This window comes from Zea mays, chromosome 4 (assembly GCF_902167145.1).
Source record: "Zea mays cultivar B73 chromosome 4, Zm-B73-REFERENCE-NAM-5.0, whole genome shotgun sequence".
Lineage (NCBI taxonomy): Eukaryota > Viridiplantae > Streptophyta > Magnoliopsida > Poales > Poaceae > Zea > Zea mays.
The window spans coordinates 3,714,730-3,735,547 of NC_050099.1; the positions used below are offsets into that span (position 1 = coordinate 3,714,730).

Below are 20,818 nucleotides of genomic sequence, written 5' to 3' on the forward strand. Positions count from 1 at the left end.
GTTTCTTGGTTTTTAAGAAAAAAAATGAGATTCTAATTTCTATAAATCTAGGGTATAAACCAGTATATTTGAAACCACAACAGTTATGGATGCTTTCACACAAACATGCCCTGAGCAGTGCCGCTAGAATTAAACTAGAAGTATAATTAAGTATCCAATGAAGGAACCGCGTGGGTCTCACAGCTCAGATGCAGCACATGGACCCACATAAAAGACCCCCCCCCCCCAGCCCCACATGTCATCATGATTGGCCCAGCTGCCGTGTGGGGTCCGCTCCGAGCTTACGGTTACAGAACAAACAGGTCCAGCAGCTGCCCACAAAAAACTTTGCACGATTCTACCTTGTGTTTGAGGGCCACCATATTACTCCCTCCGTTTCATTTTAGTTGTCGCTAGATAATGTAAAATTAAACTATCTAGCGACAACTAAAAAGAAACGGATGAGATATATTATATACAACAACAATAAAGAGTACTTGACCAAGTCTTTAAGCCTACTAGCATTTTACAAATCACAAACGATGTATTTCTTCTTCTCCTTCTTCTTCTTGTAAACTTCAATATAAAATCAGTTACATGCCACATGGACCTATATATGCTCCAGTTAATAAGCAACCATCTTGGATTTACCTCTCGATCGGGCTCGAAAACTATAGAGAGCTACTGCCACTGTCCTTCGTTCTACCGAAAACTATCATATAGTGCGTATAAAACTTTGACTAGTACTAGCATTTTCGGCCAATAGCTGAATAACACCGAGATAGCATTTTTGGATTCACTTCCACGATCATAAATGTTTTTATTTTCATATATATATATATATATATATATATATATATATATATATATATATATATATATATATATATATATATATATATATATATATATATATATATACAAAACACATCACTTGCCAATAGCATCGTATTTCTCTCTTTATATAATCTGATGAATCGAGACGGACAGCCAAACAGTTTTAGCAAATGATTACGTTCCTTATTATATATATATATAAAAAGTTGCGTTGTTGTGTTTTAGTAGAGAAATCTAACTCTTTCCATCTCTAGATCCAATTCGAACCTCCGTTCCCTTTGATTTCGTTTCCTCCCTGTCCCGTTTGGCCAATCATGAATAACCCTTAACAAAAAAAATACCTAAACAATAATGAGGAGAATAATAAAGAGGGATGCCCACTCATCTTCCTGTGTCACCTCCTTCCTGTTTTAGTTCCCATCTTAAACCCTTTCTCGTTTCGTAATCCTCGCACACTGGGAGAGCAGTAAATTAGGGATTTGTATTGTATTCATATTCATGTAATTGTATTGTATTGTATTGTTACCGAATACCGCTGGCAGTCTGCTCTCCTAGACTGGCAGGCTACTAGTAGTAGTAGTAGCCGCAAGCAGCAGCAGCAGCAGTACAGAGCATTGTAAACGCATCCCCTCCCCTGCCCCTGCCCCTGCCCTGCCGCCGCAGCTTCGGCTTCTCCCGCTCAGCTGCAGCGGCAGCAGGCGGCCGTCTGTTCCGCTCCCCTCCGCCTCCGTTTCTTCTCCCGGGGTACCTCAGCCGACTCTTCCGGAAACAAACAAAACACCCTCCCACCCTTTGCGCTGCCCGTTGCGGCCTGTCTGTCTCCCCGTGACGTCTCCCGGCGGCTCCTGGCATCGGCGCTCTGCCCCGCCTCTCCTCCTGCGGCGGCGGAGAGAGGAGGGCGACGGACGGCATCATGAAGCGCCTAGTAGTAAGTACGTTTCCTCGCGTGATTAGATTGGTGGCGGGGCGGCTCTCCCGCCGGATTTTTTTCCCCCCGCTTGCGCCATCAAAAGATGGGCGCTTTTCAATTCATGCTCGCCGTCGCTCCCAACCGAATGGTATGCGCGTCGCGTGGGGCGCAGGGGCAGGGCTCGGTGATTCCAGCGCCTGGCGGCCCGGCCGTGCCGGACTTCGGGATCTTGGTCAGGGAATGAATGGCGGGCGGGCCCTGATCGCCACCGCTGGAGATCTTGTGGTGACGGACGGTGGTGCGACTCCGACTCCCATGCGCCTGCGCTGTGGGTTTTTGGTTCCGGTTCAGCCTGGTTTCGGGAGGGGGAGCCTTGCACATGCACTCTCGAGTGGTTTCATCTTCCTAATCAAATGCGCCGTAGATAGAAAGATCGCTGACTCTTGCAATGCCGCTCTGCTCCGCAGGTCGTCCTGGCATTGGTGCTGGCCGCCGCGCTCGGCCCGGCCACGGCCCCGGCCCCGGCGCGCGCCCAGCTGCGGCGGGACCACCAGGCGCCGCCGGGCCCGCGCCCGCACAGCGTCACCATCACCGAGTTCGGCGCCGTCGGGGACGGCAGGACGCTCAACACGGTCCCCTTCCAGAACGCCGTCTTCTACGTCCGCTCCTTCGCCGACAAGGGCGGCGCGCAGCTGTACGTGCCCAGGGGCCGCTGGCTCACCGGCAGCTTCAACCTCACCAGCCACCTCACCCTCTACCTGGAGGAAGGCGCCGTCATCGTCGGCGCAAAGGTAATGATGATGCCCCCCGCACTGGGCGGGGCCTTTTCCATTCCGTTTCCTGTCACGGGTTGTTAAGGCAGTGGTAGTTACAGAGATTCTGCTCGCGTTGGCATTCAGAGCGAGTGTTTGGTTGCATGTGTGTGAGGGTACCTATCCTTTTCAACCTGCATTGGCTGAATGTGAGCTGTTAGGATTGGTATTGCTGATCTGATCATCCTAGTTTGTTTAGATATGGTTGTTGGATGTACCTCAGGAAGGAGTGATTTTGACATCTGCGAGGTGAAGTCACATGCATGCCATGGATTTGGACGCCATCTTTCTTTCTCTTATGCTCTTCGTTACTGCTTTATATGTTGGGGAAAAAAATCCTTTGCAGATATTATGATAACAAGTTCTGTTCTAGATGACGCTTGTAGTGGTTTCTGTTTGCTTTTACTGTATGGTGTTTTTAGGAGGTGGAACATAGCTATTGCTGCCAGGGAGGTAGCCAAGAATATCACATAGTTTTGAAGTCAAGCTTACCTCATTAATCTTGTACCAAGAAAAGGCTAGGCATGTTTCTTAGGTCCTGCCATGGAGATTGTGGTCACTTCTCTGTTCTCTATTCAACCATTTTCTCTTTTGACATGCACAACTCTTTACAAACGTAGACTGACGTAAGTATCTTATCTTTGTATTGGGATGTAAAAAGGAGCAATGCCATGATCTTCATATACAAAGATTTCTGAATTTTTAATTATTATTAAAGGTGCTGACATAAGTATCCTTTCTTTGTTTTCCTGCACAATGTAGGACTCATCACAATGGCTGATCGTTGAACCTTTGCCATCTTATGGCCAAGGGCTAGACCTTCCTGGTCCTAGACATCAAAGCTTGATCAGCGGATACAACTTAACTGATGTTGTCATAACTGGTAAGTGCTTTCTTCTATCTTGCATATGGGTTTTCCAGTTCTGCTGGGGGTTCTTTAGTAAAAAAATTGATGGCCCTTGCATGTCGTATGTCCACATATTCCAGGGAACAATGGAGTTATTGATGGCCAGGGCTTGGTATGGTGGCAGTGGTTGCGCTCCCATGAGCTGAACCATAGCCGACCCAACCTTCTGGAGTTCCTGTATTCTGAAGATATTGTCATCTCAAACTTGACATTCTTAAATTCACCAGCCTGGAGCATACACCCGGTGTACTGCAGGTGCAGCGCAATTAACTTAGCTTTGTGTGTAAGGTGTGGTTTGGTTGATATTAGTTGCATCTGTACTAAAGCATAGTGTCTTTGTATTCTCTAGTAATGTAAAGGTCCACAATGTGACGATTAAGACCTCATTGGACGCTCCACTGACTGATGGCATAGTTCCAGGTATGATTTTCCCCCCCTCTAGGCTGAATACACTTTTTATGTTTTATTTTCATATAGCATAGATATTTGAATTCATTCTTGCTGGTAGGATGGTAGGACTTAATGACTTAGTGCTGAATGCAGCAAAAAAAACATCTTGATCCCTGAAGAAAACTGATTCTCCTTTCCCCTTTTCCTGCTGTACTATGGTATCATCCAAGCCTGGATAATAATATGCCCTAACTGTTCCTCCATAGGCTTAACAAAGAATCTCAACTACTCACACTTTGTAACTCTTAAATGCACTGGACAGCGATGTCGAGAGGGTTTTACTAATTATTCATTCTTGCTCCAGATTCATGTTCAAACTTATGCATTGAGGACAGCACCATAAGTGTCAGCCATGAAGCCATCTCCCTGAAAAGCGGGTGGGACAGGTATGGCATTTCCTTCGGGAGGCCTACCTCCGACATTCGCATCAGCAGAGTGGACCTGCTATCATCTTCCGGAGCCGCTCTTGCATTCGGGAGTGAGATGTCTGGTGGTATCTCAGACATTCATGTTAACCACCTCCGGATCCACGACTCCTCCAAAGGTATTTCTTTCAAGACCTCACCCGGCCGTGGGGGTTACATCGAGGACGTGGTCATCTCGGAGGTACAGATGGAAAATGTGCATGTCGGCATCGAGTTCACCGGCAACTGCTCGACCCACCCAGATGACAGCTTCGATCCGTCCGACCTCCCGGCGATCGACCATGTCACCATGAAGAACATGGCCGGCACGAACATCTCGGTCGCCGGAGTTTTGTCGGGAATCGAAGGAGCCCCATTCACAGCCATCTGCCTTTCCAACCTTAACTTCTCTATGGCTGCCGGTTCTGGTCCGAGTTCCTGGTCTTGCTCCGACGTTTCCGGCTACTCCGAGGCGGTCTTTCCTGAACCCTGCACAGAGCTCCGTGATCCGTCCTCCAGCTCTTCCGTCTGCTATTCCCTGGCCAGCTACAGCGCCATTGAAACAGCATAAATGTCCATCCATCCTTCCATCCATTTCTTGTTCTCCCCTTGAGCCTGCATCGCCGCCATCTTTTGTCTCAGTTCTTTTTTTTCCAATACACACAGACAGACCAGGAAAAAGAACAACATCACTACTCTCATGGCCCTGAGGCTCGGATCATAAGCTGCATGAATGATGACCTAGCTTGAAGGGGAAGAAGAATCAAGTGGGGGGTTGTGGACAGCTAGGTGCTTGCTTGTACAGCTACATTTCTTTATTCAATCTGTAAGAAGGAAGGATTTTTTTTTGGTTTGGTAGGTGTTGAGCGCAGAACAGTTGCTTCATACTATTGGCATGTGGGTATAAATTATCAAACAGCATGATTAAATTATACGTGTATATTCCATCCCCCCTGTTGAATGATTGATTGAGAAGGCATCATCATCAGGTGCTAGAGATGGCAATGGGGACCCGATCCCCGATTCCCCGCGGGGAATTCCTCTATTAGGGGATGGGGATGGGGGAGTTCCTTCCCCACGGGGATGTAAATGGGGGAAAATTCTCCCCCGACGGGTAAACGGGGACGGGGATGGGGAAGCATTCCTCATCCCCGTTCCCCGCGGGGACCCGTTAAACTTACATGTGACAATGTTTTCATGTAATAGTTAATGATAAAAATACAGAATTACCTTGTCAGGAGATCACCCGTTGTACAAATACATTGATTTTAATGCATACATAATGATTTTTACATCTAACAATGTGTATAAGTGACAATGTTTTACATTAATAACAAATGAAGTACGATTTAATTATAATTTAAGTGGGGATGGGGATACCCGACGGGGATTTATCCCCGCGGGGAACGGGGATGGGGAAGAAATGTCCCCCGCAAGCATTCGTGGGGATCCCCGCGGGGAAATTTTTTCGTCGCGGGGATGGGTTTGGGGAGCTAAAACTCGACGGGGAATTCCCCGTTGCCATCCCTAATCAGGCATGGCATGTTATCTTGTAGTTGGACAGGGTGGCTGTGGACGTAGAGGTAGAGCCAGGGTGGGTGCTTTGGTTGGTGTCAGTTGGGTTGTTAGGCTGACGCTGATTGCTGCTTTTGTCCTCTCTGGGGGGACATTATTAGCTTGGCAACAATTGGCATGTTTTGCTCCAATGAGCGCCCGCATGTTAGGTTTGCCAATTGTGCAAGCTTCTTCAACTGCCACCTGCTGCCGAACAACTGATACAAAGTTGTTGAGACTTGAGAGCCGGTGATAGCTGTTCACCATGGCCTTATTCTTGGACCCGTACTTAGAGGAATCCCTTGATGCTTTCATTTGTTACTAGAACAGACGGCGCCCTATCTAGGGATATGTCGTGGCGGCGAAGATGTGGGTTTAACAATACACCAGATGGGCTATACAGGCAAAGAGCAACATATAATATTCTTTTGATGTAAGCAATGGAACTACAACTAATAATAAATTAATGGCACACAATTTTTTAGCACAAGAGAGAATAGGGTTAGTCCTTGAGTTACACAACCATTATAGTTTGTTCAGCCATATATTACATAAAACAATAAGAATCCATGACGGCTACGAAACATTCTAACAGGTAGTCTATAATGTCATTTCAAAATAAAATGTATGTGTAAAGGTCTTGGCACAGGAATGTGCAAAGCATACAAGTTTTTAAATGTGATGATACCAAAAGAGAAACCTAATCACAACGGCAAATCCGTCAAACAGTTAACGCTAAGAACTGAACAGAGCAGTTGATCATCACATATCATTTGCATCCTCCTTGCGAGCACAAAGCAAGACGTCCTCTCTTTTGTAGTTAAGCATCACCACCCATGTTCATGCTGCGTTCAAAGGCTGCCAGGCACAGTTTACAAGTGAACACAAACGATAATATCTAAAAGCAGGTAAGCACTTCAAATAAACCAAATTGTACTTGCAAAAGCAGTTACCTAGGTTTAGTTGCAGGCTTGCAGCATCACCAGAACCACCCGCCTCATTATTTTTTGGCATCCTGATGCGAAAAAGTCTTTTTTAGGTGACGCACAAGTCCCAAACGAAAAATTTTACATCATATATATACACATGGAAGCAAGTGGTATGATTCTGAAATAAATCAAGAAATGAAACCTTAAACCCTATATGATGCTGACCTCTTTTTGTCACCACACTGTTGTGTTTTGATCATTGTGCTTCTGTAGGTTGAGATAGCTTGTGAGGTAGTAATAGGTCCCACCTTATTTGTAGGGCTATCCTCTTGTTGTAACATTTGATTGCACATAGCAGAACAACAAAATGCTGATGAATGAAAGATTAGCGAGTTTTAGAGCTCCAAGGTAAGCATTTATTGCTTGTAAATACTCTTTGATGAACCAGAATATCTGAATGACAATGTAATTGATTGAATTAATAGGGTGATAGGGTGAAATATAAGTACAAATGAGGTTTGCTTTGAGCATTGCAATTAACATGTGTGCATTGTGTAGGCTGACAGCTGGCATCACGCGCACAATTATTCCACACTAATTCAATGTCGGGTAAATTGGAGTTTGCATAACACATTTTCCCCATCTCAAACATGTATCATCTTCTTGCCCTCTTCAAGCTGACCATTTGTTTATCAGCCTTTTTTCTCATCCTGTCTAGACAACCGAGAAGCAATAACCTCTATGCTTACATGAGGAATATAAGATTACTTACAAAAACTTGAACAACAATAAAAGGGTTCTCTGTATCCATGAGATTCAGCTCAAAGGGTACCCACAGCTAACAAAGTGCAAAACAAGTGTACCCCAACCCAAGCTACACAGCTCAGTTGATCAACTCGAGTGGGCGCGGGCTGGGTTCCCTTGAGAGTTCATGTAGTTGTATTCCACATATTTATTTCCCTGCAAACAACTGGTTTTGTAGCTATATTTTTCTCCTTTCTTAATACAATTCTGAGCACCTTCCTGCATGCAGATCCAAGAAACATTTCCGATTAGTGTGAATAGAGGAAAGAACCATTTGTATCAGGTGGGTTCAGGTAGATAGAGGAAAAGGTGACGTGAAATGGCAAGGCCAACTTTCGTGTTGTAAACACTGATCAACCAAAACATAACAGAACTGATCTGCTTTAGAGTTCAGGCTGAGTTATTATTGAACACGTAAAGATATGATTATTTGTGTTTACAACACATGGAATTTGTCAACAGTTCAAAAATTGACACAGTTGGATTGTCTGGAAGTTACAAAGAATTACATTTGTTTATTTAAAATTATTTTCACTAAGTAAATCTAATTTCATACACATAGAAAAACAAAAATGAGGCCTGGTCTAGATACCACCAACAATTTATGATCAACACTCAAGTAGCAATCAACAAACAACAGTCTCCTTATAAATCAATCTCTGAAACCAGCTATGCTATTTTTCATCTAAAAATTACTTCACTCCAATGTCAACAATTTAATGGAGAAATACATATACAAAGGCTATGAGTTGTAGTTCTATAAACTACCACTAATATTTCTAGATAGCCTTTTTATGTCTTCTCAATAGATTTGTCATGGAGTCTTCTAAACTGCACAAGTGTTTAGATCAAACTCAACGTAATAAAAACCTCGCCGTTGGGAGGCAATATTGTGCAGGGCAAATTGAAGCTCTAGAAATCCAAATACCTATGCACTCTTGACATACTGTAGCATGATTTTTCATGCACGTGGCAATTGATCGAGCACCTTGTAGACATAACAGATACTATTGTAGGAGGAGCTTAACTACCACTATTGACGCGCTCAACATCTTGTAAGCTGTGGGCACTGTGTGGCTGGCCAGCTGCTGCTCACAGTTACCCTGCGCCGTCATCGATAATCATGGTCGTGGACCACCTGCTCGTGGTGACCCAGCGCCACTGTTGGCCGCGCGTGGTCGCACCTAGTGATCCCCAAGAAACTAGGTGCTGCAAATCAAGAAACCAAGAACCTGCCAATACACCCAACCCCAAGAGACCCATGCGAAGCTGGAAACAAACCCAAACCTCCTCGTCATCGTCGTCGTTATCGTCCTTGGGTGGAGGTGGTGAACGTGGCCGAGAAGAATAAGGTTCCAGTTGCGGCGCAGATCTCTTGGCTGAGAAGAAGAGGGTCATCGGGCGGATCTAGCTCCCACCTGCCCCGCCGTTGGGCTCATCCACCGACATCTCCGACGACGGCGAGTCGGAGTCCTCTTCCTCTACGTCACGTTCCACAACACCTGCTGCGGCGCGCGCTCGCCTATCACCCCCGCCGCTGCCACCCCTCAGATCCGGCTCCCACATGTCCTCGTTGTCCAGCATTTGCGACGACGACGGCTCCCACTTGTCCGGCATGCAGGACGCGAAGAAGGAGGGCGAGACAGAGGATGTCGTTGGGGGATCTGGGAAGGGGAGACGCCCCTCACGTGGTGGGGACAGATGAGGTGGATGACGAGTGGGGCGGGCGATGCGGAGGACGAGTGGGCAGAGGCGTGGAGGGGCGGACGTGACGAAACTCGACGCGCACGACCTATGAAATTTTTGGGTCCGAGCTGAGGGGCACGACCACACGTGTCCATGCGCGACGGGCTGAAGACACGCCGAACGCGGAGAGCGCCTAAATTGGGTTGAGGTTTTAACTATCTAGATGTTCCTATAGGGCTGCAGGAACTATTACCGAACATGCACTACCGGAATTTGGCTCTTTGCCGAGTGCCATATTCTTTGCCGAGTGTTTTTTTTCGGGCACTCGGCAAAGAAACTCTTTGCCGAGTGTCACGCAAAAAACCCTCGGTAAAATAAAACACTCGGCAAAGAAGCTCTTTGCCGAGTGTTTTATTTTTGACACTCGGCAAAAAGTTTCTTTGCCGAGTGTCTTTTTTTGACACTCGGCAAAGGGCTCTTTGCCGAGTGCCACAAATACAACACTCGGCAAAGAGCTCTTTGCCGAGTGTTTTTTCTCCAACACTAGGCAAAGACAATTTAAAAATCACTTTTAAAGTAGTAAATTAATTCAAATGAAAAAGTTTTCAACTACAAATTTGTATAACTCATCATGATGTACAATTTATATATTGAACATTTCTTCATATGACAAAATAAAAATAAATTTGTTCATAAAACCTATATCTCTCTCGAGAGTTTATGAAACTAGAAGAGAGACGTATAGAATTTGTGCATATTGTTAGAACCATCATGTGAGATAAACAAATGACCAAATAACCAAAATAAACTTTGTAAATCTTGAGAAGTTATAGAAGTTTATAGTTGACAACTTTTTCATTTGAAGTCATATTGTCAACGAAAACTACGTCTGAATTTAAAAATTTTAAAATTTAAATTTTGAAAACGACTTCGAAAGAAAAAACCATCAATATGAAAGTTGTAGGTATTGAAGAGTTATAAAACTTTGTAGTTGACAATGTTTTGGTTTGAAATCATTTTGTTATGCAAAACTATGTTTGAATTTTGAAATTTGAATTTTTCAAACTGTCTCGGATGGAAAAACCATCAAAATAAAAGTTGTAGGTCTTGAAATGTAATGAAACTTTGTAGTTGACAATTTTTTGATTTGAAATCATCTTATCATTGAAAATTTCGTGTGCAGTTTTGAAATTTAAAATCCAAATTTTGTAAACGGTCTCGGATGTAGAAACTATTAAAATAAAACTTGTAGATCTCAAAAAGTTATGCAACTTTATTGTTGGTCACATTTTCAAATAAACTTATTTAGTGCCTTAAATAATCAAATTACTCTCGATTTGTTATAGTACATGGGGAATGAAAACGTAATATAGACATGATTGATATAGTAGTGTAGTGGTATAAGAGGGTATGCGCGAGAGAGAGGTTACGAGTTCGAATCTCACCATTTACAAAGTATCTAAATCTGATTCAAAATAATAATGAAAAATGATAGGGCAACGGATTAGGTAATAGGTAGGATTGGAGAGTTGTTCCTAGAATTTAAAAAAATGTTTTGCTGTTTTTTTTAATTTTTTTCGATTTTTAATTTGCTGAGTGTTTTTCTTTGCGTGTTTTTTGACACTCGGCAAAGTCTTTGTCGAGTGTCCGAAAAAAAACACTCGACAAAGAACCCTTTGCCGATGAAATTTTTGCCGAGTGTTCTTTGCCGAGTGTTACACTCGGCAAAGGCTTTGCCGAGTGTAAAATAGCCTTTGCCGAGTGTCTTAGACACTCGGCAAAGAACGCGATTCCGGTAGTGATGAGCGTTTACATGTTGTTGCTGGAGAGAGTCTGATGGGATTTGAGTTTAAAGTTACAAAGTCAATATGCGAGTTGGTGCATGTTACATCCGGATTTAAGGGCAAATTCAGGTACAAATCAAATGTGTGTTAAGATCAAGTCTCACACATATGATGACTCATGATACATAAATGAATGTCACATATTTACTATTTAACGAGAGTTATATACAAAACAACTAAATAATTACATCATATGAAGACAACGATCCATCACAACCATAGTTGACTGGGAGACGACGGCCTAGACCTTTTACGGACTCATCACGACATCCCTCATGCTTCTTATCTTGCGGTACATGTGCTTGACCTGGAGGGTGTGAGTACATCTAAGGTGAGCTCACATACGTTCATCACTCAACAAATTGTGGGGAATAATGTGCATGAACTCACTTACGTTGGAGCTCATGTGAAGCGTAAGACTTACCAAAGAGAATGATTAAGACTGAGCGTTGTTTTTAACAATTTGATCAAAATTTTATTAGCAGTTATTAAGTATAAGTAGATATTGACTCAATTCAATAAGAGATCACAATTAATAATAAAATTCACAATACAATACAAATGACAAATTAAATTTAATTTTATAAATTAATCATGCGAGAGTCTTGACCATGAACACGACTGATATACCAGTTTTACACTCTGCAGAACTATCTAAAAAATTGTTGTCTCGACCTAGGTACATATTGGTGGCGTTAACAATGTTAGACTAGATAGCTCTGGAACTCTGAAAACAACCGAAGCTAGTGAGCTATAGCTCACGATAAATGGTAAAAAAATAAAAATCAATCTGAGAGTACGAGATGTAAAAAATTTAGACAGAAAACGAAAAAACAACATTTAGCTAAGTGCCTAGACTACCATGTTTTACAAGCCAAAATAAAAAAGCATAGCAATCACAGACCCACAATAACAAAAAAGTTCATGACCTCGGATATTTGAGCGCCTCATATATGCAGTAAATTGAAACTACTTATTGTTTGAGTAGAAACTAGTTAGAAAAATATTATCTCAGTCTCGGTGAATCCTAATGGCCTTAATAGTGTTATAAGAATGTCTAGGAGTCTATAGTCCCGTGACACTAAAACACCTCAAACTAGTGGCTATAGCTCACTAAAAAAAGCGAAAACATGTAAATTAGTACGATAGCACGAAACGTAAAAAATACACAAGAAAATAGATATGAGAAAAACAACATGTGGATGTATGCCTAGATTTCTGTGTTTGACACACCGGAACAAATAAAAAGCTTAGAAATCACAAACCCAAAATAACGAAAAAACACATGGCCCCAGATATTTAAGCTCCCATGGGTGTAGTGTAGTAAATTTAAAGGATTGAGTAAAGTATCACTAGTACAGATAAGCTCTATAGTGGCGGTCGTAAACCTAATTACATTGGCGTTTTTCGTAACCGCCAGTGCTAGGGGCCAATAGAAATCACCATTTTTACAGGCGGGTAACTGAGAACCGTCAGTAAAAATCGATTTTCACTGGCGGTCAGCGTAATAAAACCGCCAGTGAAAATCTTTTCCAGGAAACATAAAACGGATTTTAAAAATAACAAAAAAAATTTTTTATTAGGGAGACCTCGCGGCCCGCCCACCCACCTGTCCGTCTCCGTCGAAGTCGCAGGTCATGGAATTTTTCGTGCACTACACGGTTGCTAGGGTGCGCACACGGTTGCTAGGAATCGAACCCTGACCTCAGCCTCACACGTACCCTCCTCTATCAATCTGGCTATGGCATCATGCTTTGTGTCTAGTGTGTAGTTTACTAGTTTTGTTGCCCACATATTACAACCAACTGAGTGTAAATTGCTTGTTTGACACCGTAAACAAATTCAAATAAAACAGTTGTCAACTACAAAGTTGAATAATTTTTGAAGTTCTAAAACTTTCATTTTGACACTTTTTTCATCCGAGGTCGTTTGCAAAATTTGAATTTTAAATTTGACAAATTTAGATACAATTTTGAGAGCCGAAATGATTTCAAATAAAAATGTTGTCAACTACAAAGTTTTATAATATTTAGAGATCTACAACTTTTATTTTGATGGTTTCATCATACGAGGTCGTTTGAAAAACTCGAAAAATTAAGGATAAAAATGATTTCTAGTGGCGGTTCCTTAAGAAATCCGCCACTAGAAATCGATTTCTACAGGCGGTTTCTTAAGGAAACCGCCACTAGAAATCATAGATTTCTACAGGCGGTTTTTATAAGGAACCACCTCTAGAAATACGATTTTCTAGTGGCGGTTTTCTTAAGAAACCACCACTAAAAATAGCACAGACGGTTGATAACCGAATCCGCCTATAAAAATATACCGCACCGCAGGCTTTGAGTATTTTTCTACTAGTGTATAACACCCCTGGTGTTAAGAATGCTTATACATTTCATATGTATCATGAAAGCATCATCCTAAGCATCACTGATCATTCATCACTTACATCAAAATCTTGAGTTGTTTGATGTTTGGTGTGAAGTGATTTCATGCTTGAATTAAGGGTAAGCCTATGTTCTAGAATCTTAGATTATTAAGAACTACTTGTGTGTAGCTAAACCAACTTGAAGGAATTTAGATTTGGTTTCGTTAGTTTTTCAACCCTTGATTTCATGTGATGATAGCTTCTCAACTTGTATGTGATATGTGTGACTTAGTAAATGTTTTGCTTAATAAGTAAGGATATTACTAAGAACCAAAACCTAAGGAGTAAGTATCTAACTCCATAAAGCTAATAAGTAGATGGACTCAATTTATAAAAAGAAATGAAATTCAATAGAAATAAGATTTGGGAGAAATGGGTTAAAATAAATAGGAAATATCTGATTTTTTCTAAGTCCATTTCTTTACCTCTCTTCAAACGTCGACATGTTCATCTAAAAACAATCTTAAAATCAAATTGCTCCAATTACAAAAGTTGTAGATAATTACTTGAGGCACACCCTGTAAAAAGTTGACAAACTTTTTAAGTCGTCTGGCATGTTTTGACATGGCTAGACTTCGGTTTTCACTAAATTGCACAATCTAGACAAACCCAGGTTTGAAGGTCATTAGCTTATCGACCAGCAACTTAATCGTCTTTTTGTTGCTTTCGCGCCTTCAAGCTCAGCAGATCGCGTTTGCCAGGTGGCGCTCGCCTCGACGTGTGGACGCCTCGCTCTGCGCGCGTCGTGCCTTGTCTCCACGCGTGGCCAAGCCCACAGACGCGCCTACTCCATTTGGCTGAGCACGCCATCACTCTCTCCTTCCTCTACTCTCATTTTGTGCCGTCACGATCGTCTTCGCTCTCCCTTTCTTTTTTCACTCGGATGTCGCGTCGCCATGGACACTAGTGAATAACTCCGTGGCTGCACTCCCTCCATCCTCCTCTGTCCGAGCCAAGCCATGTAACCGCTCCGTCGTTGCGTGTGCAAGCCCCGACGCCTCTCTCCCGAGCTCGAAGAACCCGAGGGGTTTTCTGAAAACTGTCATTGACTCAAGTGAATAGTGTTCGAGGACCTAATAGGAAGGATATGTGTATGTGTTTGATTGAAACCGGAGGTGCTAACATGAAAAGTGGTTTTTCCTTTTCTCTTTTATTTCTTCCAGTTTAAACCGAAGAGAACCTTGGAAAATTCAGAACTCGAGTTTTAGAGCACAAAAATTCGTGAAAAAATTTTTGTGGTACTTCTCTGCGATAGATCTATAGTTTAAAAATGTTGCATGTCGAGTTCCTAATACTTTTATGCACAATTTTGATTTAAACAAGGAAACCGAGTTTTTCTTCTAAAAATTATGGTGACTGGAATAATGGTCAGAAAAATCAGATTCTAATTTTGTTAGGCTTCTCCTAAGATTATATATCTGTGATAAATATGTTAGGGGTATGTTTTGTTGAGAAAATGACTTTTGTGAATTAAAAAGTGAAGTTGCTAATTTCTTAGAAAATAGTAAATAAATAGCAAACTCTCTGGTATTGGTGTGAAACTTTTTGTGTGCATGACTTATGTATTTTGTCACATCTGAAAAAAATGAGCCACTGGTTGTATGAAAAGATTTTGAGTTAGGATTTAAAAATGAAAAAGGTTGCTTTCTTTAGAAAATCATGGAAAAAGATTTACAATCAAAATGTCTGTGTAATTTTTTATGCCATGTTACTGTGCTATGTAAATCATGGGAAAATTATAATAATTGCTGTTTAGCTAGTTTGGTAATACAAATAGTTTAAAATGCTTTTCTATCCTGTTTCTTGTTATTTTTGTGCAGTAAAAAATAATAGTCCAAATAAGTTGATATTTCTGTAGTAAAGTATGATAGATGAACCCTACTCACTGTAATTTTTATAGTATTTTTTTGGAGAAGTCGAATTAATAGTTACTATGCAAGTCCAATTAAGTAGAGTATAAGGATTTAAGTAATTGTAAGTGATTGTTGGTTTAGTTATGATTAAGACTTGCTTAATTAAGAAAACACTTGTTGTTATGGCAGTTCAATTCATTTAGTAAGTCCTTCTCACTAAGAGATGAACTACTCTTAAAATAAATGAAGTACATTGAATGTGTGTGCACATGTATGTGTAGTGTGATTTGGAATAGGAGTATATCTTCCAACCCTGCTAGGTAGGAATACCTTGTAGTGTAAATGGTGATGAGCTGTATGATTTCTTAAAACGATAATTAGGACCAACCAAGAAAAGACATGCTACATGTTCTTGGACGATGTAGACTATCTTGTAGAAACAATTTGTAGCAGCCTCTGAAAAGTAAATCTTAAAGAATGTTGCAAACCGCATGCACCCATAAGCACCATGCATCTCTTGCATTTAAGCACCAACTATCCTCATATTGCATCCATGCATCATATAGGACCGCCGGAGGAAGTGCTGGTAGGGATCGCCGAGGAGCTACTTGGAGTTCTCGTGGAAGAGGGTGAGCCAGAAGCCGAAGCTCAGGAGTGTCCTAATCACCGCCCTAGTTCTTTCGAGAAAGGCAAACCCAAGCATCTAATCTCCTATGTTTTGTAGTAATTAATTTATTCACTACCTGCCCATGATTTTTGCATTAGGTTGTAGGAGTTGTTTGGAAACAATTGTTGCATTTATCCTTGACTACCTTGTTTACCCTATCCTTGCCACTTGGTTAACTTAAGTACGCTTAAAAATGCTTAGGCCTGCTTAGACAGTAGAAGTCGGGTGATTTCCTGTCACCTGCGAGATATAACCGTTTACCTTATGCTTGGTTGGGATAAAGTCACCGGGTGATATCCATGATAATAATGAAGGTTAATTTGAGACCGAGCGGAGTTTATTGGGGATGTTGGCCATAGTGATCCCGCCTATGTCGATTAAGGACCGTACCGTTGTGGTCCCTCGAGTCATGTTGAATTTATGCCTAAACACTTAGCTGGCCGGATAATTCGTTTCGACCGCGAAGCCAGAATACTATTCTAGCCAGATTCGACTTCGTAGTGCACTTACTAGTGTGGGTGAGGAGTGATGGGGACACGGCGAGATGACCCATGGTGTATGGTATGCCCTGACCCTCTGGTAGTTAGGCAGTCCCTGGGTTTGGTGACCCCTGTGGAATCCATGGTGTGCAGCTAAGCTGCTACTGGAATGAGTGTGGTGGTGATCATATCTCACGAAGTACTATGGGTATGATTTGTGTTAGGAGTACCCCACCAGCTGGTTAGTAAACGATTCGAATCGCCATCGCTCCTAGATAGTGAGCACTTGACTTGAGCTATATCATCGTAGTAAGAACTACGATTTTTATGGGAATGATGTTAGGGATTAAGAATGATAATGTCTCTGATTAAAATTAAGGGCTGTGTTAATCTTGTTTGATTAATCATAAACAATTTTTCTTAACTTGATTCATCACTAAAGTTATAATTAGACTTATAGTGAATTTGGCAATGATCATTTAGAGAGCTAGGTGCAAATCTAGTTTCACAGCAGAATAGGTATTAATACTGAACTGCTAAAAGTGGATTAATAAACATGATACCCTTTTAAACTATTGATAACTTCATTAACTCCTATTACTCTTACAAAGCAAAGAGCCAACCCTAGATAAAGCTTTGCATAATCCTTGGAGTCTTTTAGTTTCTTATTTCCTGGTTTTGTACGGGTCAAACTAGCTAAGTACATTACAGTACTCAGGGTTCTGTTCCCAATTTTGTTGCAGATGGCCAGATGTTCTATGGAGATTGTGAGCACTGCTTATACCCGGCTTCGGGAAATGACTAAGCCATGGGCATGGCTTCTCCATTCTTCTCTCATGCTTTTTGGTGGGTTGACAACCCTAATGTTGGCACTGTACTTTGAAAACCCCACACGTGTTATGGGCGCTACTTGAATAATTGCTTCCGCTAAAATTAATCACTACGGTGATGCTACTTGTTATGTCACATTTGGGATTTCGTGCTGACTAAGTTGTAATAACTCTATTTACTCTGATCTACCTTAAATTCTGTGGAATGTTGTATCACGTGATGCAGTGAATGTTAATTTATTACGATCTTGGTTGCAAAGGAAAAGTTTGAGATCCTTCGCTATTTCATTAGACCCCTAGGTTTATATGGGTTCAAGTGTGGGAAATCACTGTCGGGCAGATGGTTTTCATACTTGACCTCTTATAAATCTGGTCGAGTCGTCGCATAAAGTACACTAGTGGTCCACGAAGTTGTGCTGTATCATTTACCCCCCGAACTGTTACACCCAGATTTAAGGGGCAAACCTGGGTGCGTCTTATATATGCGTCAAAGAAGACCAACACATACAATGACTTAGTGTATAGAGATAAATGTCACAATCTTTATTACATAACGAAAACGTCTTACAAAATAAATGATAATAAATAGAACGAACTAATAACATTATTGTCCCATGGCTCTAATCAGCTGATTGGGAGACGACACCTAGACCTCATTGAACTTCTCGTAGTAATCTTCCTCTAGGGCCACCTACTCTTCACATGTTGGGGGAAGTTTTATCGCAAGTGTGGGGAATAATGTGCATGAGCTCACTTACGGTGAGGCCCATGTATAGTGTCAGGCTGATCAACAAATAATGGTTAAGGCAAATCATTGCTTTTAATAAGTTGGTCAAATTTTATTAGCAGTTACTAAGTATAATTAAATACCAACCTAATAATTATGAGATCAAAATTAATAATAAAACCATAATGTGATGCACATGACCAATTAGGTTTAATTCTATAAGTTACTCATGTGAGGGCCCGAGCCGCTCATGGTCGTGAGCACGATTGATATACTAGTTTTACACTCTGTAGAGGTTACACATCTTTACCCACAAGAAGTGTTCCCTTTATTCACCTTGGGTTGATCAAACCCTTAAACACTTCCAAGTTTAGTAGGCGAGGGTACACTGCGAGGCCTCTACAAAGTTCCACTAGAGGAGAGAACCGCTACGGTTTCCGGGCCGAAAGCGATATATGAATCTCTTGTCCGAAAAGCTAAACAGATAGTCCGTCCAGAGGACCTACCTACACCTGCATCCTCCACCCCGCTTGCCCCTTTCAGGAAAAGGTTAGCTCACACTAGCTTTCCTAATTAATCAGCCAAGGACGTTCCATTCCACCCTTGTGGTAGCACTGTTTTCCTGGGTGGTCACTCCATGTTCCAATTAACATAATAATCTTATCATGAACAGTAAATAATCCAAAGGCAATAATTAGCATGATCATGAATAATATGTATCTTAACACCCAAAACCAAATAGAGCAATAACAGATACTACCCAAAAAGTTTAGTGGTGAGCAAGGTGTAAAGTTGACCAAACTAGGGTACCCTATTAGGTCCCATCAAAATTAACCTGAGCATGCCATAGTAATTAATTGGAACATTATTGGGTAAAGAAGAGTGATGAAGGGCACAACTTGCCTTCAACGAGCTCATGCTCAGTATTTTCGACATGCTGAGTACCGGGTTCCTCGGTCACTTGCTCGTCTACACGCAACAATACAAACAAACATGGTATAGGAGAAATTAACATCACAACAAATATGAGCACAAACTGCATAATAATGATCTATGCATTGCTACGAGATCGTAGGTTCGAGAAACACTAAAATCGGAGTTAAAATGAATAAGATATGATTTTCTAAAATTGTATGTGCTTGGATAAGTTAAACGTAGGCTAAAACAATTAAGTGCTCGATTTTGACAACATGTTACATAACAAAATAAGGTTACTCGGTTGTTGGTAGTATTAATACGAACCTAATGCAACTGGAACAAATCAAAAAAGAATTAAAATGAATTAATTATGACTTAAGCAAGATTTTAGAATTATTTCTATACTAGAAATCATTTTATATATTAATTTACTCGATTTATTTACTCCCCGCGTGACTGCGGGTATTAATTCTAGGAAGATTCAGGGACTAAAGTATAAAAAATAGGACCTAACTGTAATTATTTTATACCAGGAGTGGACTGCGGGTTTATTTCATAGGGTTCTCGGGTTTCTTTTGCAAAAGTCTACGACCGAAAAGGTAAGTTCTATTTTTGGCCGTTGGATTTCATGCTTACGGTCAGGATCAACCTCACCTAAAATTGAACAGATGCATGATATGACCCGCCCGATCCTGATCTAAGGGTCGGGATTTAATGTGCCCCGCCTCCCACTCTCACCCTCTCGTCTACCGATCTGCGGTCATGAACCAAACACGCACCATCCATAGATCTCGACCGTCCAAAACCTTTCCATGGTCCTTAGCCCCCCGATGCCTCGATCTAATCCCATCCATCTGTTCTCTGATCAAGGGTTCCTGTGCCATCGTCTTCGCACGACGACGACCGAGTAGCATAAGCCAGCTACGACGGCGCCACCACCGGCCAGCAGCTCGAGCGGCTTTCGGCGCAGAAAACCCCAATCCGCTTGGCACAAATCAAAGTAGAGCTCGGCGGGAATTAAGGTATGCGATTGCTTATAGGGGACATTGATCGGGACGGTTTGGTCACGATGAGGAGCTAGCGCACGGTGGCAACAATTGCCGGTGAGCAATCCCTAGTTCACCGTCTTCAAATTCCGCCCGGCACAACCACAAGCATGTTTCTGGCGACTTGGCGAAGCTCCATGGACAGCCACCAAGGGCCCAATGTCGACGAAACACGCTTCCGGTGTGGCGGCGCACTCCTCTCTCGTCTGAGTTCACACGACGCAATTTGAAAGTCGCCTAGAGGGGGGTGAATAGGTGAAACCTGAAATTATAACTTTGAACACACACTATGCCCGGGGTTAGTGTTAGAAATAAATCGGAGTGCGGAAGATAGTTCTCCTTGCTATGAGTTGCTCAATCAATGCGGATGATCTTGGGAGCAAACTCAAATCAATATGAGCAAGGGAACTTTTAGAGAGAGAAAAGAAGGGAAAATAAATCAAGTGGGGATCAACACAAATGAACACGGTGATTTGTTTACCGAGGTTCGGTTCCAAAGAACCTAGTCCCCGTTGAGGAGGCCACAAAGGCCGGGTCTATTTCAACCCTTTCCCTCTCTCAATCGTCACACAGACCGGTCGAGTGCTTCTCCTTAATCACTTGGGTCACTAAGACCCCACAAGGATCACCACACACTTAGGTGTCTCTTGCTAGCTTTACAAAGCACTTAGAAGAATTAGAATGAGAAGGAGAAAGCAATCCAAGCAACAAGAGCAACAAAAGAAACACAAAACATCCTCTCTTAAGTCACTAA

The 20,818-nt window shown here is 41.9% G+C and overlaps 1 protein-coding gene across 1 annotated transcript; it reads left to right on the forward strand.

The window, feature by feature from the left end:
- Positions 1-1,427: 1,427 nt before the first annotated feature.
- Positions 1,428-5,230, forward strand: LOC100191454 (uncharacterized). Its single transcript, NM_001136887.1, has 6 exons — positions 1,428-1,744; positions 2,194-2,517; positions 3,301-3,421; positions 3,526-3,700; positions 3,795-3,865; positions 4,200-5,230. The coding sequence occupies exons 1-6, from the start codon at positions 1,730-1,732 to the stop codon at positions 4,868-4,870; spliced, it is 1,377 nt and encodes a 458-aa protein (NP_001130359.1). The 5' UTR covers positions 1,428-1,729; the 3' UTR covers positions 4,871-5,230.
- The last annotated feature ends 15,588 nt before the right edge of the window (positions 5,231-20,818 follow it).

Bases quoted from the DNA above. Each gene is read 5' to 3' on its own strand.
- LOC100191454 (NM_001136887.1), top strand. The intron at 3,701-3,794 runs GTGCAGCGCAAT...TGTATTCTCTAG, and splicing joins ATACACCCGGTGTACTGCAG to TAATGTAAAGGTCCACAATG. The intron at 3,866-4,199 runs GTATGATTTTCC...TTCTTGCTCCAG, and splicing joins GACTGATGGCATAGTTCCAG to ATTCATGTTCAAACTTATGC.